This window comes from Cervus elaphus, chromosome 27, assembly GCF_910594005.1.
Source record: "Cervus elaphus chromosome 27, mCerEla1.1, whole genome shotgun sequence".
Lineage (NCBI taxonomy): Eukaryota > Metazoa > Chordata > Mammalia > Artiodactyla > Cervidae > Cervus > Cervus elaphus.
The window spans coordinates 56,161,594-56,186,518 of record NC_057841.1 but is presented as its reverse complement, the minus strand read 5'-3'; the positions used below and the strand labels follow the sequence as shown (position 1 = coordinate 56,186,518).

General features: G+C 42.5%; 1 protein-coding gene across 2 annotated transcripts; it reads right to left on the bottom strand.

The window, feature by feature from the left end:
* Positions 1–312: 312 nt before the first annotated feature.
* LOC122684863 (legumin J-like) lies at positions 313–24,578 on the bottom strand. 2 transcript variants are annotated; one of them, XM_043889317.1, is made up of 10 exons: positions 24,553–24,578; positions 15,614–15,720; positions 12,973–13,194; positions 12,280–12,486; positions 10,593–10,664; positions 8,866–9,019; positions 6,719–6,828; positions 6,047–6,160; positions 4,649–4,795; positions 313–2,277 (listed from the first exon to the last, which is right to left on the bottom strand). In XM_043889317.1, exons 2-10 carry the CDS (start codon positions 15,695–15,697, stop codon positions 2,143–2,145), a joined length of 1,245 nt encoding a protein of 414 aa, XP_043745252.1. In that variant the 5' UTR covers positions 15,698–15,720; positions 24,553–24,578; the 3' UTR covers positions 313–2,142. The 2 variants fall into 2 exon arrangements, with proteins under 2 accessions (XP_043745252.1, XP_043745253.1); XM_043889318.1 differs by having other exon boundaries at positions 10,593–10,655.
* Positions 24,579–24,925: the final 347 nt, after the last annotated feature.

Below are 24,925 nucleotides of genomic sequence, written 5' to 3'. Positions count from 1 at the left end.
TGATATAGCATATTTCAAGAATGCATAGAAGGAATCCAGTAATGTGCCAAATTCATAAAACTTCAAGAACAGGTTTCATTTAAAATTAAATGACAGAACAGTGGGAATTTGTTGTATGACTCAGAGGACCCAAACCGGTGCTCTGTGACAACCTAGAGTGGTGGGATGGGGTGGGGGGGTTGCTCAGGGGGAAGGGGATACACGTACACCTATGACTGATCCACGCTGATGTATGGCAGAAACCAACACAGTACTGTAACTACCCTTCAATTAAAAATAAATTAAGAAAAAAAATTAAATGACAAAATAATATGCAGATACACAAAATCTTTATTAAATGACCACATAGTAATCAGATACACTTCCTGATTCAAGAAAAGGGATTATCACCTGGTTTATAGTATATTTAAAAAGAGTCCCAAAGTAAAACAAGATGTGCAGATAAGATCTGTGTACACACTGCCATTTCCTTTTATGACTACTCCCCCTCTCTTTGGACATCCACCTTCCACACACCTACTGTCCTATGCTCTTCCCTGCATCTTCTCAACCATGCTCCTCCTCCTGCATGGTGACGCATTCCCTACAAAGTCTCTTCAAAGCAAGACTACCACCACAAAATCCCCTGTGCTACCAAGCTCTGATCTCAGCCGGCTCTCCTGGAAAGTGGCAATAAGGTAAATATACCTTGGTAGCAAGAGATGACAGGCCTTTCATGACCTGATCATATATAATATGTAGATGACTACTCCCTCATCAAAGGGGGTCATTCCTGATTCTCTGTCTTCTATACAGTCAAGAGAGCTAGTTATCTAGAGAGAGAAACATACATAGAGAAAGAGAGACACAGAGAAAAAGGAACATACAAACTGATTCCTTCTTTGTCTAAGAACAAAAATCCTTAAAATACCTAAAATTTTCATTATGTGTCAAGGAAATATGACTGAAAGAGGGTGCTGGCTGAAAGCATTAACAAGCATCTCTACTGTCTAGAGTTGTGTATAGTATAGCCCAGAACTGATAGTGGTACCCAAGCAAAATGCAGAGGTACCAAATACCTACTGAGACAAACTATAAAGAAAACTCAGGGCTTCCCTGGTGGCTCAGTGGTAAGGAATCTGCCTGCCAGTGCAGGAAGCACAGGTTCGATCCCTGGGTTGGGAAGATCCCCTGGAGGAGGAAACAGCAAACCACTCCAGTATCCTTGCCAGGAAAATTGGACAGAGGAACCTGGTAGGCTACAGTCCACGGGGTCACAAAGAGTTAGAACGACTTAGCGAGGAAACAACAACAATGAAAACTCAAGCACTGATTAGATTTGAACAAACTCTTTTCTACTTAAGACAATGACCCCCAACTTAGAGACCACCGGCTCCTACCAGCTTCCAAGTGATGAAAAGTAGTCTTCAAGTCCATATACACACCCAGCCAATAGACTAAAGAAACACTTGCTTCTCAAATATAGGGATGACTGTTCCTCAGAGGTAGTCTGTGATGTGATTAATAAAATTCAAATACATTCAAAGAAAATATTGAATTTATAATTAGTTTGCCATTAAGTATTTTCTCAGCTAATATATAATAAGTAAACTACTCGTGTGAGTCCTTGAAATTTCGAGCCTTACAAAAAGTATCTTCATATTGACAAAAGCGTTAAGACACTAAGATTCTACACTAAACTAAACAAGGTCAGATGTACTTGGGTTCTTCTGGCTGCATCCGTATGTATGTACATGAGTAGGCTAATCTCCATACCTCCTTCCACCGTGATGAATAGCAAAAATACAAGCATGGCACTAAGTTTCACTGATGTGCAAAATAAAAGAATGGATTTTCATTTGTAGTAATAAATTTGATGCAACAAAAGGAAAATAAATATATATGTGCATATTAAAATCCATAAAAAATATTAATTTAATTGAGCAGAGCCCCTCTGTAGATAAGCTGCACAGAGTACACGGAAATGTTCGCTTAGCATGAGTTGCCTATGATCTTAGCTAAATGAGCCCGTGGGGCTGCTTCACACCTGCTTGACCAATGTCACTCTGTAAGGAGCTCCAAGTTCACGAGCCAAGTGGACCTTCTTTAAAAACAGTAATAACATATGAAGAGAGAAAAATAGATATGAATGCATCAGCACATCTAAGGCATGTTGACTGCCTGGTCTTCCTTGAATTGAGGGATCTTCTTAAACTCACTTTGCTTCTTGAAGAAAAGCTGAGCCAGGATGTGGTCTGCAGTGGCCTGAAGATAATCGTCCATGTCAAGGGTTTGCAACTGAGAGTGGAAACCAGAAGAAGAGCTGTCAGCGCCGAAGTGCGGCCACAGAGACCCCACAGCCATCAGGACATTTTCACAACGGCAACTGCGTGGCTACGTAACACTGCTGCTGCTGCGAAGTCGCTTCAGTCATGTCCGACTCTGTGAGACCCCACAGACGGCAGCCCACCAGGCTCCGCCATCCCTGGGGTTCTCCAGGCAAGATCACTGGAGTGGGCTGCCATTTCCTTCTCCAATGCATGAAAGTGAAAAGTGAAAGTGAAGTCGCGCAGTCGTGTCCGACTCTTCACGACCCCATGGACTGCAGCCTACCAGGCTCCTCCGTCCATGGGATTTTGTAGGCAAGAGGACTGGAGTGGGGTGCCATTGCCTTCTCCATACGTAACACTGCTGCTGCTGCTGCTGCTAAGTCACTTCAGTCGTGTCCGACCCTGTGCGACCCCATAGACGGCAGCCCACCAGGCTCCGCCATCCCTGGGGTTCTCCAGGCAAGATCACTGGAGTGGGCTGCCATTTCCTTCTCCAATGCATGAAAGTGAAAAGTGAAAGTGAAGTCGCGCAGTCGTGTCCGACTCTTCACGACCCCATGGACTGCAGCCTACCAGGCTCCTCCGTCCATGGGATTTTGTAGGCAAGAGGACTGGAGTGGGGTGCCATTGCCTTCTCCATACGTAACACTGCTGCTGCTGCTGCTGCTAAGTCACTTCAGTCGTGTCCGACCCTGTGCGACCCCATAGACGGCAGCCCACCAGGCTCCCCCGTCCCTGGGATTCTCGAGGCAAGAACACTGGAGTGGGCTGCCATTTCCTTCTCCAATGCGTGAGAGTGAAAAGTGAAAGTGAAATCGCTCAGTCGTGTCCGACTCCAGTGAGGCCGACACCAAAAGCATGGGACACCGGAATCCTATCCCCCACCTTGCCCTGAGAGAGTCTACAGCTGTTAATAGTTTCCAGTGCATATCTTCCTCAAAGACCTCTCCACAAACCTTACCCCACGTACCCCCAGGTTTGGCGGCTCAGAGAAGCAGATTCTGGAGTTTTCCAGTCTCCCTTAAAGAGGGGAAGTGTCATCATGGAAAACGAGCATCACCCAGCAGGACAGGCTCACCTCTTGGTATAGGTCATGTTGATGAAACTGCTGAATTCAGTGTGCTCCCCGCTGGAGATGTTGTTGGGTCTCCATGTGGGAAGAACCATAGCCAAGAGAACCACTGCCTGTCTGTTTCCGACCTGCCCCAGGGGTCCCCAGACTCATAATTCTCACCCTGTCTCAGCAGGGAATCTAGTCCTAAGACCTTTTTTTTAAAATCTAAGTTCTACTATTTATTCTTGTTCTTCAAACACATTATTCCATCTAAGGAGCACTGGGGTGAACTTTTAAAAGCAAACTATTTAATATAATAACTAATTTCTCTTAATACATGTTTTATAATACAGATCGTGATATATCAGATTTGCTTAAAACAACGATGGGAGGGAATGCTTCTCCTTCTTGGAAGCACTGCTCAGTCATACTTCATGGTACTTCGTGTCTCCTACAGTTTCTTTTCATATACAAGAGACTTTCTTTTCCTTCCTCCCTCTTCCTCTTTCTCTCTCTCTCCTTCTCCCTTATCTCTCTACCATAAATTTCAGAAGAATACACTGGCCATGCTTACTTCACCGCCTCCCTCTCTGTTTGGGAGCTGGCAAAGCTTCAAAACTCAGGTAATGTTTCTCTATGCCATAAGCTGTATAAGAGCTCACTTCAACACCAGTAAGCCAACCCAATCCTGGCCAACCCAATAGATTTTAGGAAACCCACCTGCCCGCAGATGCTAATCATATTCCCACATATCTTCACGATTAGCAACAGAAACGATTTTCTAAGTCTCTGTATGCTGCTCTTTGGGCTTCCCAGGTGGCACTAGTGGTAAAGAACCCGCCTGCCAAAGCAGGAGACTTAAGAGACGTGGGTTCGATCCCTGGGTTGGGAAGATCCCCTGGAGAAGGCCATGCAAACCCACTCCAGTATTCTTGCTTGGAAAATTCCATAGACAGAGGAGCCTGGAGGGCTACAGTCCATGGGGTTGCAAGGAGTCAGACGTGGCTGAAGCAACTGAGCACGCACACGTCTTTTTTCTCAGTTGGTTGAGAATTCGGGGAATTAAGAGAGAAATATGATGTATTGGATTCCTTTATAACCAAATGAAAAGATTATTTGATCTCCAATTCTCCTCTTCACACACTGGTTCAGCCAGTTCATTAAGTCAGTCATTGACTCAATATCCATATGCTGAGTCCCCTCTATGACCCAGATACACTGCTTAGCAGAGTACTCTGCACTTCACTGGCACTCACCAACATCTCCGACACTGGCTTATTCTCACCTGGTCTCCAGTGCTGAAGGCAAGAATGAGAAGCAAATCCTCATCGCATGTGCTCTTAATGTAATGCTGGGTTCCAGTGGGGAAAAATATCACATCTCCAATGTGAATGTTAAACTTTGTGGAACTCTGAGCATTGATAATGCCCACCTAAGGAGGGGGGGAGAAACTAAGCTGAACTGAAGCAAATAAAATCAAATATTCAATAAGGATAAGTATTCATAGTGAAGAACAGATCAATAAAAGCACGTGGTTACAAAGGGACTTCTCAGAGAAGGTAAACAGCAAAAAAGAGGCAATCCTTCACGTTCACATTCCTGTTTCTGAGACAGAGTTCCACAAAAATCAGAAGATACTCTATTGAAGTAAATGTCCCTCAAAATGTATTAGTGAAATCAATACTGCAGAACATCATACAAAAAGAGCATTAATTGTTCTAATTAAGGGTATCAATGACATTCATTCACTAATTAGGCAGAGGATTTAAATTTCAGTGTTTTACTACGCCTACACCCTCCTTGCTACTCATTCGGGAAATTCAGCCTTCTGGGAGAGCGAATCCTGAGGGTCTTCCTCTAAGAGGGCTGGAGACTGGATGCACATAAGCGCACACACATGCACCCAAAGCGCCTCACAAAGAGCATCTGACCCTTGAAAGGAAACCTGCGGAGGGTTAATGACAGCGCCCTTTTCGAGTTTAAGACAGCTGTCACCTCTAAAAACATAAAACTTTTGCTCCGGGTGACATAAAAGGTGCATTTCAGTCTGGTCTGATTGTATCTGTCACGACTGAGGCAGATATAAGCTAGAGAAGCCCATTTTGACCTTTGGATCTTCTCAGGAGCCCTACGAAAACCCAGAGGAGCTACTGTCAAATCACTGTGGTAAGATGCTATTTGTGTGGCTTTTCTTATGGTAAATATAATTAATTGACCACCCAAACTAGGACTCTCTGTAGAGTCAAAGGGGGTGCTATTAATAATTTCACCAAGGGGCTATATGGCCACCCTACTGGGGCTCCACACCTCCCCGCCACCCCCACTCATATTACACTGAGAGGCAAACAGCCAATTTCATGGCCCCCAAATGCTTGCGTTGCCTAAGAATGCAAAACTCAGAAAATGTAAGCAGGTATTCCAGCCCTTCACCATTAGTGATAAACCTCTTTATCAGTTCTGAAATGTTCTTAGAACCCTTCTCATGCTAAGAGCAAATATGGAAGTTACCTCACAGGACATGCATGGTATCCTCTATGGAAACCATGCCCAGAAAGCCATTTGCACAAAGTCCTATTCTATTACCAACAACTGAACCAAAACAAAGAAATACCTCCTACTTGCTTCCTTCTGCACTAAAAAGGAAAGTTCAGGAAAAAAAAAAAACTGTTCACAGAGAAATTACCTTTGCACATCCACTTATTACATATCCCATTTCATTTGCATTAAAATGAAAGTGTGGCTGTCGTAATCCATTGTTATAAATCCTGAGTGTACTCAAAGTGAGGGCTTTTCGATGCTTGAGAAAGAAAAGGAAAAATGAATTCCAACATTAAGCCAACATTCAACTCAGCAATTTAACAATTTGTATAATCATCATAGTAACTAATGTTTACAAAGCCCTCACTGAGAACAGGCAATTTTTTATATCCTTTACAGTTACTATGTCACTTGTCCCTTATAACAATCTTGCAAGACTGCCACCAACTTTGTGAGATGCAATTAAAGTCCAGGTTGCCTGAGTAAACTAGGGACACCATGGCAGAACTGGGGTTTGAATCAGGGGATTTGATGCCAGAGCTGTGCTCTCAGTCATTAAACAATACCACCAGTTGAGCATTTAAAACACATGAAAAGAGAAATCTCACAAGCCTCCGGTCTCTTTATTAATGTAACCATCCATGCCAAGAAGTTAAGCTCCTAAATTCACAATGAGGCCTCAATCAATAGTTTGCATTAATCAGGTCAATGAGTGTTTGACTAGTTCTTGCCTTTTGCTTTGTCCAAAAAAACTGACCTAACCTAAAGCTCACATTTCATCCATTTTGATAATCATCAAAACATTTTTCTCAATTACCTGATTCAGGAATTCACTAAAAATGTTTTCATTGTGGCTCAGTTCATTTCTATTTTTCCAATATTGTGCCAACTGTATTATTCCTCCTGGAAATTTATATTCTTTTGAACCTGAAATCAGATGAAATTTAAAAAACAAAATAAGACAAAACTACTTCAAAATGGTACCACAAAAGGAGAGCCTAATGCAGCCCCAGGAACAGCCCTTCTACAGCCGCAGGAAGTTATGTGGTAGGAAGTGCTGCTGCACATCCTGTGTGCTGCCAAGATATTGACCTGATAACTACCAGATGCTATCCTACTTTCCCAAGTTCTCCTGAAATTTCTAACATACAGTGACCTCTTTAAGACGTTCAGCTCAGGGGACCTGGCTGTAAAACGTGAGAAGTGTTAGCCATTCAGTTGTGCCCAACTCTTTGCGACCCTATGGACTCTAGCCCACCAGGCACCTCTGTCCATGGGGATTCTCCAGGCAAGAATACTGGAGTGGGTTGCCATGCCCTCCTCCAGGGGATCTTCCCGACCCAGGGATCTAACCCTGTCTGCTACATTGTAGGTCGACTCTTCACTGTCTGAGCCACCAGGGAAGCCCCTGGAAAATGCGAGACTCATCCTAAATACCAATCTCTACTTCTCTCCTCGATCAGTCAATGAAGTCCTGTCAGTTCAGCAACTCTAAATTCCCTGCTTCTCAACAATTCTTTCTGTCTTCCAGAGGGAGGCCACCATCATCCCTTACCTCAGAGACTGCAAGAGTCCCTGACTCATCTCCCTGCTTCCCATCTGGCCGCTTTCAATCATTCTCCACACTTCTGCTGGGCTGGTCATCACTTCAAAAGCAAAACCTGACACCAACTAAAGAGACAGCTGCAGCCCATGTTCACTGCAGCGTTATTTACAACAGCCAAGATATGGGAACAATCTACGTGCCCAAGCTCACAGGTACAGGGAACAGAGTGGTAGCTGCCAGAGGCTGGCAACGGAGGTGGCTGAAATGGGTGAAGAAAGGCAAAAGATACAAACTTCCAGTTATAAAATAAACAAGTCATGGGGACATGACGCAGAACAAGGCACCATAGTTAATAACACTGTAAAGCACACACTGGCTTCCCTGGTCGCTCAGCTGGTAAAGAATCCGCCTGCAGTGCGGGAGACCCGGGCTCGACCCCTGGGCTGGGAAGATCCCCTGGAGAAGGGAGAGGGTGCCCACTCCAGTATTCTGGCCTGGAGAATTCCATGGACCCTATAGTCCACGGGGTCGCAAAGAGTCAGACACGACTCAGTGACTTTCACTTCACAATGCATACATTAGAGTTACTAAGATCTTGTAAGTTCTCATGATAAGAAAAAAAAATATGCAACTATTAATATGTACAGTGGTGATGTTACTAATAACTGGACTTATTGTGGTGATCACGTCATAATATATACAAATATTGAATCACTGTGATGTACACCTGAGACTAACATCATGTTGTATGTCAATTATACCTCAATAAGATAATATAAAATAAATGATAAAAATAGGTAAATTAAAAACCTCACTGTATCACTCTCCCGTTTAAAACCCCTTAATTGGGACTTCCCTGGTAGTCCAACAGTTAAGAACCCAACTTGCAACCCAGGTTCAATCTCTGATGGGGGAACTAAGATCCCACATGCTGCAAAGCACCTAAGCCTGAGCCCCTTCACTACCAAGCCTGTGCGTCACAGCTGGAGAGTCCATGTGCCTCAACAAAGATCCTGTGTGTGGAGACCTTCACAGGATCTTCACTGCACAAAGATCCCATGTAGCCAAACTAATGAGCTATTAATTTTTAAATAAATAAAAATAAACCCCTTAATTGCTACATGGTTGGAGCCCTCCTCTCTCATCAGGCTCTTCTACAGCATTGCCCAGCCCCAGCACATCCCCACACACTCTGAATTTTTCTCCCACATCCTCATTTGCTTCCAGGCCTTTTCTTTCATCTCCTACTCTGTTGAGAAATGTGTTTTTTCAAAGTTCTCTTGACTGTGACTGGCTGTAAAAAATTTTTTAATAAAAAAAAAAACACATTACATCTTAATCCAATACACCTATGTAATCATACATATATAAATACTTAACCAAAAAGTAAAAAGCCTTCACAAAATAACATACTATACCTTTCAAGTCATAAAAGTACCTCCACACAAAGCTATCTGGTGACTGTGAGTAATTAGCATTGACAACCAGTTCTGCCAAATTGGGAGGAAGATTGACCCCCTGATCCTCCTTTTGCTTGTGGAATGTTCTAATGAAACTAATTCCACCTTCAGGCTGAAACACATAAGAGACCATGTAAGATATTTGTGAACTAAGATCCAGCACAGCCAAATAAATAAAATAAATAGTTTAAATTTTAAAAAGGAACGAAGTACTGATACATGCTACAACATGAACACTGAAAACCTTATGCTAAGCGAAAGAAGCTAGACACAAAAGGCCACATGTTGTGTGTTTTCATTTATATGAAATAGACAGAACAGGCAAATCCACAGAGAAGGCCAACAGTAGTTGCCAGGGCCTGGGGGTAGGAGAGAATGGGGAGTGAGGCAAAGAAATTTCATTTCTTTTTGAGGGAATGAAAGTATTCTAAAATCAGACAGTGGAGACGGTTGCACAGATCTGAGAACACACTAGAAACTTTGAAACTGTACACTTTAAAAAGGATGGATTTTACAGTACATGGATTACATCTCAACAAAGTTGTTATATTTTAAAATGTCCCAAAAAAAGGTATTTGTGAAACGTCCTACAAATTTTAGCAACAGAAGAGGACAGCTGAGGACAGAGTAGCATTGCCACCGGTGTGGTTCTCAATGGCCCAGGCAAAAGAGATGACCTCACCTAGCCTGAGATTTGTGATCTTTATGAAAACCGTCCAAGTATTCAATTGATTGGCACTGGTACTTTATGGTCAGTGTAAACTCCTGCAAAAATGTACACTGGTTCCCATGCTTACCAATACTCTCATTCTAACGACTCATTTTTTCTACTCCTCCTTAAAACGTTAGAGCAGGATTTACTGCAAGATAAATCTCAGAATCCCACTACTAAAGTCCCTAAATTTACCACAGAACCCCTTCGAATTGCCATGCCTGGACCATCTCCAGTTCTGATCACCGATTTGCACTTTCAGCATCTCCATGTGACCCTCTAAACCCTTTCAGCAGTTTCTCCAGCGAAACTGAGAGAGATCAAAAGCAGCTATTCCTCAGGAAACACTGTGGGCTCCTCTGCTTTAGATTAAGAAAATACAATCACATCATCTGTAGCAAAGTTCTCCCTGGATGAGTTTATGGCTTTTCAGAGATGAAAAATTATAGTAATTTTTACTATCATAAACTTTATACCAATTCATTATATCAGTAGTTTTCGGGACCTCCCTAGTGGTCCAGGGGTTAAGAATTCACCTGGTTAGATTTGATCCCTGGTAGAAGAACTAAGATCCCACACACCACAGAGTAACTCCTGAGTCCACACGCTCTGGAGCCCACACACAACTAGAGAAGCCCGTGTACCTCAACGTCTTCACATGCCACAACTAAGACCTGATGCAGCCAAAGAAATAAATAGTAAAACAAATATTTTTTAAAACTAGTTTCCTATAGAAGCCCTTCTTAGGGGAAAATAAAAAGCAGTTCAACTTCGAGGCAGTTTATGTATTAAGTAGGAAGCAAGTCATGTTCTTGAGCCCATTACCCACCTGTTACTTTGCTGACTGCCACCTTAGAAACTCAAATAGCCATGCCCTCTTGGTGCCCACAGAATGTACACCCTCTCAGGATTTGTTCTCAGCAGTGGTACACACCTTAAGTGACCTGGAAGTATTCTCAGCAGTGATACAGACCTTAAGTGACCTGGAAGCAATATCCTCAGGTGTAGAAAAAAAGACATCATCAACATCCAGGGTCTGAAGTTCCTCATGTGTAGAAAAGAAGAGCAAGAAAAATCAGTCTTCACTCCCCACATTCTTTATCCAGTGCACTGTGTTTTTCGGGAAGAAGATCACTTGGCCAGCTGTAACATTGTATGTGGTAACGACAGCACCATCATCAACCACCCCAACCCACGCCGTCCCCTGAAATGTAAATGGAAGAGCACATCCCAACATCAATTTGGAGCGATGTTCTTCAACCTTTTTTCATTACCTGCCTTCTAAGGTACCATGTTAGACTGTTTATCTAATCACCACCCTATGAAACGTTAACATTACAGAGGTACTGCAAACCTGTACATGGTACACACACACTGCTTATGTACTACATGTACATCTACGCTTTAGACATAAAAAGAGTAATATTTTCACCCTGCTAATAACCAGTTTTTGCCCTCTTCCGGGTAATACCACCCCACTGAGCATTTACAGCTCTAAGATCATGCTAGTTTGAAAAGACTGCAAGCACATGTGTGTGTTCACAGATGGTTGCATAAACATGCATGTGTATGCTTGTGTATGTTTGTGTGTTTTCACACAGATGTGTATGTATTTACCAGGTAAGAAAAAGCCTACATACAATTTTAATAATGATAATAGTAATAACATAGTGCATTTACTGTTTTGTCCAAGTATTCTTCTAAGGAGGGTTTAATCTCATAGATGAAGCTCTAATCTCTCTTGTAAATTCTAAAATCGAGTGAATTGTCCAAGTATAAAAAGGAAGTTTTATTAGCAATAACAGAAATATGTCACACATAAAAATTGGCTGATCTACCAGCCCAGGTGGGATGCATGAGACAAGTGCTCGGGCCTGGTGCACTGGGAAGACCCAGAGGAATCGGGTGGAGAGGGAGGTGGGAGGGGGGATCGGGATGGGGAATACATGTAACTCCATGGCTGATTCATGTCAATGTATGACAAAACCCACTGCAATGTTGTGAAGTAATTAGTCTCCAACTAATAAAAATAAATGAAAAAAAAAATTGGCTGATCTATTAACAAGATTATCAGAGTAAGACCAAACTCTGAAAGTTCTATGAAAGCTTAATCACTCCAATTTCCCCAGTGTCTGGAACACAGAAGCCATAAATACATTTCAGAATTAATGAATTATTTGCAATTCAGGGAAGTACACTCATTTCACTTCCAGCTCCATTTCGCTTGACTTCCAAAGAATTCTGAAAGGTAAAAGGGACAAAAGGCATCCCATTGGCTGATCCCAGGTTGAACATCAGCAAAACTAGTTCGTTATTCCAGTCCCTGCTTTTTCCCTAAAGGGAAGCTGTAGTCTCTTTGATCATTAGATCAGAGCTAACAGTTAGCTTTGGCTCAAAGGAAGGAACAGTGATCTGAGCTTAACAATGTATGAAAAATGATCTCATATTGAAGAAAGAAGTTCAAAGTGATGCCACGAATAATTAAAACAAACAGACTAATGTTCCAAGGCACTGCTAACTGGTCTAATTGGGTACACAGCCAAAGCCTGGATGTTGTCTATCATCCTATTAGTTAAGTAGGTTTTGCAACAACCTAAATAATAGCCTGAGGACACACAGCACGAATGCTCAAGCACAGAATGTGGGCAAACGGGTTATACCTGTACAAGATAGCCATGTTCGTTGGCATTGAAGTGCCAATGAGGGGCCCGGAGGCCACTGCTTTTTATTCTCAGGGTCCCCAGACTCATCTGTGATCTCTGGCTGTTCAAGCTGCTGCCAAAGGCCTCTTCTTCCATGCTGAGGTAGTCTTTGGCATTGTTCCTGTACCGGGCCCACTGGATTGCGCCACCAGGGAACTCAAACACCTGAAAAGTCATACACGAACCGTCAGCATGGTGGCCATCTCCCGAGGAATGCGAGGCCACCTCGGCCCCCAGAGTGAGGGGGCAGCACAGGGGAAAAGGACACAGGGGTGAGTGGATACGGGAGTCCCCCCCAAAAAGAAGAGAAAGAACAGGTCTGCAAGACTCCAGGAGACAACAGTGCCATCAGGCCCTGTTAGACAGAAAAATGAACTCCTATCTTGACAAGAGAACACAGGGCTTTCCATCTGTCCACCTGCACCTCTCCCCTCCAGCCAGAGAACCAGCTACTAAAGCAAAGTTCAGCCTGGAGCCAACATCCACCCACCGTTCCCCTTCTCCATCCCTCACTTCCCTTCATCCAAACAGCCCACAACTGCTTCCTTCTGATGAAGAGAGGACAAAGCTTAGTAAACAAGCAATGGAAACTTCATTTTGAAATCATCATTTATAATAATGATTCTTTTTCCTAATACGTGTGATCCATACCTTGGATTTAGATAAATGATTAAGAAACTGAACTTTTGGATCAACAGCCTTTGGCACCACGGGAATTGCTGTTTGCAGAGGTTGGGCTCCCGGTTCTGAACGGGGCTGAGGGTTGTTGACATAAACCAAGGAGAGAATCAGGACTCCGATCACTGTGGTGATGGTGCAGGCCAAAAGACACACCAGGAAAATGCTCATCAGTGACCACTGCCTCGTCCTTTCCTAGAAGAAATTAGAAATTATTCTGCACTCTTGAGGCATCAGAAACATTGCCAGCTGTCTGAGTTTGGTTTATGTCCTCTTTTATTTAAAAGAAAAACACACTTGTGGGATAAATATACTTGGTAAAATGAGACATGTGTAAATCAGTACACGCACACGCACTCACAGTTTGGTCAGGCCCCAGAAGACGGCTGTTCTGCTCTCTGTACAGCCCTTGCCCCACCCTGCCTCACCCTTACCTGATGTGCATGACTGCCTCCCCTCCTAAGGCAAAACTAATCAGTAACCATGTGTGTGATCGGCCTGACCCCCACTAATGATGGTTCCAGCCCTCGGACCACATCGTCTCTGGTATGTTCGGTCATCACCGAGGAACACTGGCCCTTGCAATGGTTGCTAACCCAGAGCTGTGGGCAGATGCGTTCCAACAGTCTCCCTGCAACCCAGGAGCCCTTCTGACATCATGGCCCCTATAATTGATAGCCCCCTCCTCCCCGTGCAGGGAAAACAGAGGCTGTGTCCTGCCTGCCCTCAGCAGTACCCGGTGGGTGTCCCTCCAGGCCCTGGCCTCTGACCTGTAAGACTCCCTGTCCAGTGCACACTGACGTCTCTGTCGCTGACTCGGGTTCTCTCTTCAGTCTAGCAGCTGAGCAAGTGCAAGAACTGTAGGACACTCACACATAGCCCATACATCAGATGACACCCAAATAAACAAGAATAAAAATAAACATTTGAGGACTGGGGCACAGAATAAATTAAGAAAATTAGGTACTGGGGAATTAAGTACCCAGCTAAGTACTTCCAAGTCAGTCAATTAGACCCTATTTATCAGTTTCTTCACCTGAAAATCAATGAGGTTATAAGGAGTTATTTTCTAAGAATGTTTCAGTTCCAGAATGTACAAATGCATTTATGTGTACAGGTACATGCATGGGAATAAGTAATGGGAATATCAGTAATCAATGGGCCTGACCTGATCAGTCTCTGTCTCTCCCTCCCTCCGTCATTTAAATAGCTTCAGTAAATTCCCTCCTTCCTGTGTATTACCTATATGAGGTCCTAAGTCATCACTCAACTCGAAGTCATGGTATTTCCATGTATTTCTATGTTACTACTTCCTGGTTTCATATCACAAATATATGCTATAAACAACAGTACTATTTCTGAGTTACAATCCACATTACTAAAAGCTGCCAAGAAAATACTCACCCCAACCTTTGAACCAACTTGCCCTTACTCCTCTGACCACTAAAATGACGATTATCATCAGTGATATCAAGGACTCCTTTTCCACTGATCTCTGAGTTCCTGGTCTTGCTCTCTGAGCAAGTAAATTTTTGATCACTAATAATTCTAATATAGATATTCTTACTTTAACACTCATAAATATTCAAAAGAACACAAATAACAAATGTTGGCAGGGATGTGGGGAAAAGGTTGGAACCCTTGTACACTGTTGGTAGGAATGTAAACTCTGCAGCCACTGTGGAGAACAATATGGAGGTTTCTCAAAAAACTAATAATGGAATCACTATAGGACTTGGAGATTTTACTCCCAAGTATATATTTAAAATAAAAACACTTATTCAAAGGGATACATGCACCTCAATGTTCATAGCAGCATTATTTACAATCTCCAAGGTATGGAAGCAACCTAAGTGTCCATTAACAGATGGTTGGATAAAGAAGATGTGGTATTTATACACAATGGAATACTACTCAGTCATAAAAAAGGAACAAAATTCCTTGCCATTTGTAGCAACATGGATGGACTGGGAGGGCATTGTGCTAAGTGAAATAAGTCAGACAAAGAAAGACAAATACTGTATGATATCACTTATATGTGGAATCTAAAAAAACACAACAAACTAGTGAATATAACAAAAAAAGAAGCATACTCACCATATAGAGAGCAAATTAATGATTACCAGTGGGTAGGCAGGGGAAGAGCAATGGGTTGGGGAATAAGAGTACAAACTGTTGGGCGTAAGACAGGCAACAAGGATGTATTATTATACAACAGAGAGAATATTGCCAATATTTTGTAATACTTGAATGTAGTTTTTTTAACGTGTAAAAAATTTTTTAATGTTTTAAATTATTTAATGATGTTTTGTATAGCATAATCATTTACCAACATATTCAGTTTAACATTGTATGAGGGTATTATATTGAACGATAAATAACTCATTAATGCCGTGAACAAGAATTCGTAGAAAGCTGGGCCACTAAATAGCTACAGGAGTTAGCAGTTTATGAGAGAAAAGGCAGGTCAGGAGATTTTCAGAATAGGACATGCTACCTTTCTGAAGAAGGTCACTTGAAGAAAACTGGTCTAAGGAGGGGTTCTTTCCTGAGATCTGCATAAAGGTTTTGAAGCAAGTAATCTCAAGATGTAAATCCCCATTTACATTCTTACCATTCTGGAGAAGGTGTTCATCTTCCCCTCAGACACAACCTTCCGCTTTGCGTCTTCATGCATTTCAAATGCTAAGTTGTCCATTGGCTAAGAGGGCAAGCAAGTCACTGAAAAAGAACAACAGGGGAGGGATGTAGCTTTAGCAAATGCAGAAACCCCTGAGAAGAATGACCATTCTTAAGTAAGGAAGTGCTTATATAAAGCTGAAAGTCAAGGAAATGAAATAAGGAAGCTGTTTCTTAAACAATAATATTGGTTGAAAAAAAAAACCCCATAGAAAGAATTGCCAAATTAGAGACCAATAAACACTTCTGGTCCACCACTCTTTGCTCACTGATGACACACACGGCAGATAATGACAGTAGCTACTAACGTTTATTTCCTCCCTTCCACTGAGTACCGAGCACAGTGCTAAGAGCTTTCCAAACATCATGGGATTTAATGCTTACAGCAGTCCTGTCAGGTATTCTGGTGATTATTCCCACTTTGTAAATTAGGAACCTAGGCACCAAGAGGTGTGATACCTGCCCCAAATCACACACCTAGTTTTAGAGTAGGAGCAAAGATACCCTTTATCAAAAGATTGTCCCATAACATTGGGTTCTCTGCAGAGTTTGATGTGGGTACAAACCTTTTTTCACCCCCATCAGTCCTTCCAGGCAAGAATACTGGAGTGTGTTGCCATTTCCTCCTCGAGGGCAGCTTCCAGACCCGGGGACTAAACCCATGTCTCTTGTGTCTGCTGCATTGGCAGGTGGATTCTTTACCACTGGTGCCATCTAGGATTCCCTGTCTCTTGAGAGTGTGATTCATTGGTCTACGTGGTTTGTTTATTGGATAATGCTGTTAAAGTTAAATCTTTAAAATTCATTTTACATCATCTTTCCTGGTAATGAGTTGTGGCCTGAGTAAGCTAAAAATCTACTACTATAACCCACAAAACAATCAACCATCTGAAACCAGTAGGCGGTGTTTTGGGGGTTCTAAGGAGCTCTGGTCCTTTGTCTCAGCACAGAAAGAATTCAGCGAGGGGCAAAGTGACTAGAGAAAGTCTGTGAGCAGCAACCAAGACCCAGAACAGCCAAAAAATAAATAAATATTTTTTAAAGAGAAATTATTTGTTAGAACAGGACATTTGTGAGGCTTACAAACAGCTGGGTGAGAAGGTGCCACACCCCAGGAACTTGGTGGGTTACATTCTTTTTATCAAAGGAAAAGTGGGCAGGGGGAATAGACCACCTCCTTCCTCATTCTTGAGTAGACATGATGCTTCCATCATCAGCTCCTTCTCCAGGTTAGGCACAGGAGTTTTCTTGTCCCTCCATGGTCAAGCCAGGACTGTCGGGGCTCCATGGAAAAATTATTTCAGGTCTCAGTACAATGAAGGTCTTTCAAGTCACGTTTTCGTAAATTATTGAATTTTAAATGTGCAGAGAGTATGTCATAGGAGTCATTTACTTACTGAGCTCACTGAGCAGAATGTGGGTTTCATGCCACCATTATTTTATTGTTTTGAGGCATATCTTGTGCTTCTGTGGCATGGTTTGTTGCTAAGCAAGCCTGCTTAGTTTTGTGGTTAAGCAAACCTACTTTCTTGAGTAACCATTAACTTACAGGGGTCTCCCATACTTTCTTCTTTATCTACCATTCTCTAGAGGAATTAACTATTTAATCATCTATTTTGTCCCTTTATATCTCCAATAAACAGGACTGAATACCTACTCTATTTCAGGCTGTATACCACTTTACATATTAAGAAGGCTTTTATTAGCATATAATCTAGTAGGAAAAACAGAAAGGAAACCAAATAGTTTCCCCCAACAACGTGCTGAGTTATGATAGAAGTATGCACATGATCTTGGGAGGACAGAGAGAGCAACTTTGTCTAAGACAGAAAGAAAAGACAGGGCCAATCTGAAAACATAATTTTGAGCTAAGGCTTCGAGTCCTGACACGATTTCACTTGTTAGGCATACCTACTTGCATTCTATTTTCTATGTCTGGCTGCCTGGAAGGAGCTTATTAAGAGAGCATGTAGTAAAAATACAGATCCTATCTGGGTCAGGCAGCTCTGACTCCGACAAGGCTGACGGTTAACCTGTGCCCAAACGATGGGGAGTGGCTGTGTGGCTTTCCTACCATCTCGTCAAACCTAAGACTTGTCAGTGACTCATATCAATTTAGCCTTTTCCCATAAAGTCCTGGAATTTAAATGTATGGCATTTGATTTTTGAGATAATAAAATATTCAAAATAATTTATCTATGGGGCTAGCAAGGTGATTTTCTCATTGTGCTATTACAGTACCATAAAACATAAATTTTCCTGTTCAAGTTTCCTGGTGCATTTGTCGGAGAGAAAATTCTACATTTTAACATCTCTAAAAAGGGGATGTGCTTTACAATGAGTGAGTAATAAGATTCAATGGAAATACAGTTGGTGTGGCCTCACCAGTATATACTAGATGAGTATCAGTCCTGCTAATGGCTATAACCAGGGCAAAATTTTATAGTGTATGATTCAGAGTGAAAATTCTGGAGCCAGATCATCAAGGTTTGAATCTTAATTCTGCTACTTAGTAGCTGTGTGACCCAGGGCAAGTTATTTAACCTCCTGTGCCTCAAACGCTTCATTTTTTTGTTGTTTGTTATTTCGTCACTAAGTTGTGTCTGACTCTTTTGCGACCCCATGGACTGTAACCCACAAGGCTCCTCTATCCACAGGATTTCCCAGGAAACAATACTGGAGTGAGTTGCCATTTCCTTCTCCAGGGGATCTTCCCAAACCAGGGATCAAACCCATGTTTCTTGCATTGGCAGGCACATTCTTTATCACTGAGCCACTTGGGAAGTCCTCTTCATCTTTACAATAGAGATAATAATGTTGCCCTCATTAAGGTTTGAAAAGATTGAGCCAGATAATGTGTTTCATACAGAGCCTGCACATAATAAATGTCCAGTGAATCCTTTTTAATAAGCACAATTAGACTTACTACTTTAATAATTTGCTTATTTTTAAATGGCAGAAGGACATCTGAATTCATAAATCACCTATTGCCCCTCCTAGTAAGTCAAAGTGCTACATCCTCAACCACTACCTTGAATGATTTATAGAACGGTCCTTATTCTACAAATTAGAAAATCACAGTAAAAAAAAAACCTGCTTACATCAAGATAACAGAATTGCAACTAAAACCCCGGTTTTCTTATTGCCAATACAATGAGCCTTCTGTCTAGACCTGCAGGATATAGTGATGCACTGGGGTCGGGGGCGGGGGCGGGGGCAGAGCTGCTAGAAGGGAAAGAGTCTAGCTCTCTGATTCACTATGTAGAAGAAACCCACCTGCCAACCAAGAACACTCATCTCAAACTTGTGTAAACAAATAATAATTTTCTGACATATTGCAACATTCTACATTTGGGCAATCTATTTTTTTTTTACCACATACTGAAACAAACTTGTATCCCTATAAAGCTATATCTCTAGTCCTACTGCCACTAAAGTATGCTGCCAGGTTTATTCTTTGAATGTTTATCTGCATCACAAGGGCTAGGAGCATGCTAAAAATACATTTGGCAAGTGCAAAGAACTGACTCATTAGAAGAGACCCTGATGCTGGGAGAGACTGAAAGCAGGAGGAGAAGAGGACGACCAAGGATGAGATTGTTGGATGGTATCACCGACTCGATGGACATGAGTTTGAGCAAGTTCCAGGAGTTGGTGATGGACAGGGAAGTCTGGCGTGCTACAGTCCATGGGGTCTCAGAGTCAGACACGACTGAGCAACTGAACTGAATTGAATAACTGCTGATTGCAATATCTATCAAATGGATACATATTAAGATATAACTCTTCATTAAATGACTGGAGTTTATTTTCCTGGAACACACTCAATCAAAAAATACTGTTTCTCTTTGAAAACCTGAGTCAACTAGATTCTTACTTTATGCCATGTTGGTGGAAGAGAAAAGGAGGTGCTTCTATGTTCCAGTAAGAACATTTCCCCAGCTTCCCCCATCTCCAAGTTATCTGAATTATATAATGATTCAGGTGGAGAAAGCTGATAAGACAAAGTTGGGCAATCAGTTTTGATTACTTCGTTTGAAATGTCTACCAGTAACAAGATGGATCAATGCTCTTACTATGCAAATGTTTCTTATCTATTGCTCAGCTTTCAGATATCCAGACACTGGAGACAGTTACCAGCACCATAGAAGATATAGACCCTCATCTCAAAGACAACAGAGTAATGATTCACACCAGCTAACAAATGCACGAGGAAAATTAAACAACAAGAAAATGATGTTGTATAGTATCCTGATAACAAGATGGGGCTTCCCAGGTAGTGCAGCGGTAAAGAATCTGCCTGCCAGCGCGGGAGATGCAAGAGACACAGGTTCGATTCCCTGGATCAGGAACACCCCCTGGGGAAGGACATGGCTACCTGCTCCAATATCCTTGCCTGGGAAATCCCATGGACAGAGGAGCCTGGAGGGTCACAAAGAGCTGGACACAACTTAGTGACCGAGCACACACCACACATGTACAAGATCAAGACGGAAATCACCTTACTAGCCCCACAGATAAAACATTTTAAATATTTTGTCACCTCAAAATCAATGCCATCCATGTAAATTTCAGATATGTGTGGGGAAAGGCTCAATACATGTTCCCATTGCTCCCACTGCTACCCATTCCAAAATGTTCTCAAGAAGAACCCTAACACTACAGGTGTTTGGTGGGTATGGGCCCCTAAAGTAAGTGTCAGCGAAGGGAAGGAGCTGGGCAGGAGCCTTGAACTTGTACAGAAAATGAAAACATTCTGTTCATGCAGCTCTGCATGATGATCTGATCTTGGCTTAGCTCCTCAACCTTGCTAAGTCAGTTTTCCTCATGGGCATAAAATTAAGGCTGGATTAAATAACCCTTAAGACCGTCTAGCTCTACCCACTTGAATTGGAGGTAAAATTATCTTGAGAAATAATATTCCTAGATTCCCAGCACTCCCATTTTTTCAAGATTCTATTGACATAATTCAAGATATTCAACAGTTCAGCTTTTGTTTTTTCCCCCCAAATAATTGCTTCATCTATAATTTTTAGTGCCAATCTGACATTAAAAGAGAAGGCCACTGAGTGTTGAGATGAACAAAATCAGCTGAGTCCAACTCTAGAACCTGTTACAGCTCACATGAATTCATGCAACAAATACTGGCTGAATGCTCACAATGCCCAGGCAATGTTTTAAGTGCCTGAGGTAGATCAGCACCCCAGACAATAATTCCTTACCCAATGTGCAGTTTACAACTATTAGAGGAGTCAGACAAATAAACCAATAAACAAAAAGAGGTGATGTACACACTGTATTAGAAAGTGATAAGGACTATGAGAACTGACTAAGCAGGAGCAGGCAGGAGGGCGTGGGGTAGGAGGGAGGAAGCTTAACAGTGATGAGAACAGGTTTTGTCTGCAGTTGGGTAAAATTTCCTAGAAAAGGGAGTTTTATGCTACTCTCAGCTTCATTGGTGACAAGCCATGTGCCCATCAATAAGGAATCAGTTCAGTTCAGTTCAGTCGCTCAGTCGTGTCCGACTCTTTGCAACCCCATGAGTCGCAGCACGCTAGGCCTCCCTGTCCATCACCAACTCTCAGAGTTTACTCAAACTCATGCCCATCAAGTCGGTGATGCCATCCAGCCATCTCATCCTCTGTCATTCCCTTCTCTTCCTGCCCCCAATCCCTCCCATCATCAGGGTCTTTTCCAATGAGTCAGCTCTTCGCATGAGGTGGCCAAAGTACTGGAGTTTCAGCTTCAGCATTAGTCCTTCCAATGAACACCCAGGACTGATCTCCTTCAGGATGGACTGGTTGGATCTCCTTGCAGTCCAAGGGACTCTCAAGAGTCTTCTCCAACACCATAGTTCAAAAGCATCAATTTTTTGGCACTCAGCTTTCTTCACAGTCCAACTGTCACATCCATACATGACCGCTGGAAAAACCATAGCCTTGACCAGATGGACCTTTGCTGGCAAAGTAATGTCTCTGCTTTTTAATATGCTGTCTAGGTTGGTCATAACTGGCCTTCCAAGAAGTAAGCGTCTTTTAATTTCATGGCTGCAATCACCATCTGCAGTGATTTTGGAGCCCAAAAAATAAAGTATGACACTGTTTCCGCTGTCTCCCCATCTATTTCCCATGAGGTGATGAAACCAGATGCCATGATCTTAGTTTTCTGAATGTTAAGCTTTAAGCCAACTTTTTCACTCTCCTCTTTCACTTTCATCAAGAGGCTCTTTACTTCCTCTTCACTTCCTGCCATAAGGGTGGTGTCAGCTGCATATCTGAGGTTATTGATATTTCTCCCAGCAATCTTGATTCCAGCTTGTGCTCCTTCCAGCCCAGCATTTCTCATGATGTACTTGCATGTAAGTTAAATAAGCAGGGTGACAATATCAATAAGGAATACAAATTCTTTATGTCTTTCTTACTCTTCAGGTAAATGGGTAAGGTCATAAGACCTTTCCAACAATATACTTCAGAAGTTTATGACAAAAATTCAATGACCTATAGAAGAAAATGTTTTGGAAAACTTTTACACTCACCATAAAACTAAAGGGATTCGCAGTTACCTGTCTTCCCCCTTCAGAGAGAAATAAATATACATCTAGGTTTCTCACTTCCCTTACAGTGCTCCCACATCACTTTTCCTTCAAATTTCACCTATCCTATCTGCTTTCTGTCTACTCCAGAGAGATGTGTTACGATCAATCCTTCAAATAAATTGGAGAGAGGTTTTAGGTGATCCTTCTGACAGATGATCTCTAAGCCAGCTTAATTTGCAGATATGTCACACATTTCATTTGGTGCCACACACCTGGAAAGGTCTCTGCCTCTGACACCATCTCCTGAACTTGCACACCACAGACTGAATTTTTTTATTAGACAAAAGCCAAAAACCCACAGTGTTAAGAATGAAGCAAATTACTATGTACAAGAATCAGTCCATGGACACCCTCAGCCAGAAACCATTCAGTTCAGTTCAGTTGCTCAGTTGTGTCCGAGTCTTTGCAACCCCATGAACTGCAGCATGCCAGGCCTCCCTGTTCATCACCAACTCCCAGAGTTTACTCAAACTCATGTCCATCGAGTCGGTGATGCCACCCAGCCATCTCATCCTCTGTTGTCCTCCCGCCCCCAATCCCTCCCAGCATCAGGGTCTTTTCTAATGAGTAACTCTTCGCATGAGGTGGCCAAAGTATTGGAGTTTCAGCTTCAGCATCAGTTCTTCCAATGAACACCCAGGACTAATCTCCTTTATGATGGACTGGTTGGATCTCCTTGCAGTTCAAGGGACTCTCAAGAGTCTTCTCCAACACCACAGTTCAAAAGCATCAATTCTAAAAGAAAAAAGCATCAATTCTTCGGCGCTCAGCTTTCTTACAGCAAACTAACAGATCAACTGATAATGCATCAAGCACTTGTCTTACACAAACAGTGTGCTGAGGGGCTGAGAAGAATGCTGGAAAACATGCACCGTGATTCCTGATAGGTGTACACCTGGAACTAACACAACACTGTACATCAACTGTACACCAATAAAAGGTAAATACATAAAGTAAAACGAAAGAAACTGAAATTTTCATTTTCATAATAGCTCACCTGGGGAAAAAAGAAACATACCCCAAAAAACGTGTGCTTCATTCTAAAGACCTGCCGACTAGTGATTCAAGTACCTACCGTGAGACCATGGATAAGGAAGGCAACATCTCAGGCAATCCTACACTCGTCTGGGAAGCTTGTTTTAAACAATGGCAGTCCACATTTGCTGACAAACACTGACACTATGATTGCCAGTCACTACAGTGGAACATCCTCAATTCTTCTGCATCCTTAGTCTAACACAGTCTGTAAACTTTCATCCTTTTTTCATTCACAAAGATTTGGAACAAAATGTAATAAGCTATTTCTTTAAAAGCTATGAGGGGATTTCCCTAGTGGTCCAGGGGTATAGCATCTGCCTGCCAATACAGGGGACATGGGTTTGATCCCTGATCTGGGAAGATCCACATGTCACAGAGCAACTAAGCCTCTTCGCCACAACTACTGCGTCTGTGCTCTAGAGCCTGGAAGCCACAGCTGCTGAAGCCCCCACACCCTGGAGTCCGTGCTCCACATCAGGGGAAGTGACCGCAGTGAGAAGCTCGCACACCGCACCTGGAGTAGCCACTGCTCGCCGCAACTACAGGAAAGTCCACGCAGCCATGAGGACCCAGCACAGCCAAAAATAAACAAATAAATAGAAAAATCTTTTAAAAACCAAGAAACTATGAGTCTTCAGTAGCTACAATTTTACTTCCTATCTGTGTGGGCCTTATAATGTCTCCAAACACAGCAAGTTCTTTAGACCTTACATCCACCTGCCGAGCGCCTTTTCCTTTCTCCCATCTATCTTAACTTTAATACCCCAACTGGGTTAAGTGCTCCTATAACATGTTCTCAGAACACCTGTGTGTTGACAGTCTCATTTCAGTTATATGTAAATTATTTGTAGCATGGATGGCTCCAGTGCCAGATTACAAAGAGCAGAGACATCATCATTAAAGCTGAGCACCAGATCTGACACTTAGCGGGCTTAAATGAATAAACGCTTAACTCTTACGTCATCTTTACATTCAACATAATCACATCTCTTTCCCCCAAACCATCACCAACTAGTGACCAGGCTCCATCTGCCATCCTTTATCTTACCCTTCTACAGTGTTTTTAAATAGGATAACATCTAAAGGATCAATGCAATCATATTACAGAACTGTTTTTTTTAAAAGTTATAGTATAGGAATATAATATCTATCCCTATAAACAGATATAGTATAGGAATGCACGTGTTCCAAGTTGTTTCAGTCATGTCCAACTCTTTGGAATCCTATGGACCGTAGCCTACCAGGCTCCTCTGTCCATGGGATTCTCCAGGCAAGGATACTGGAGTGGGTTGCCGTCCGTCCTCCAGGGGATCTTCCTGACCCAGGGATCGAATCCACGTCTCTTATTATGTCTTCTGCATTCGCAGGCAGGTTCTTTACCACTTAGCGCCACCTGGGAAGCCCACAGTATAGGAACATGAGGAGCCAAAGAAGAAGTACAAATGTGAATCCATGTACACGGCTCCAGCTCTTCACTACCAAAAACAGCCCACCACCACCTGCAGTCGCTGGGCTTTTGCCCTCCATCCACTCCCTTTTGCTTCTCAAGTGTCCAGACTTTGATCTCAAATGTAATTCCCTGCTATGAGGAACAAGAACTCTGGGTTCCTTGGG

Bases quoted from the DNA above. Each gene is read 5' to 3' on its own strand.
- LOC122684863 (XM_043889317.1), bottom strand. From the start codon at position 15,697: ATGGACAACTTAGCATTTGAAATGCATGAAGACGCAAAGCGGAAGGTT. The intron at 6,829-8,865 runs GTATAGTATGTT...ATCTGATTTCAG, and splicing joins GTACTTTTATGACTTGAAAG to GTTCAAAAGAATATAAATTT. The intron at 2,278-4,648 runs GTGAGAATAAGC...TTCCACTCTCAG, and splicing joins CCTTCAGCACTGGAGACCAG to TTGCAAACCCTTGACATGGA.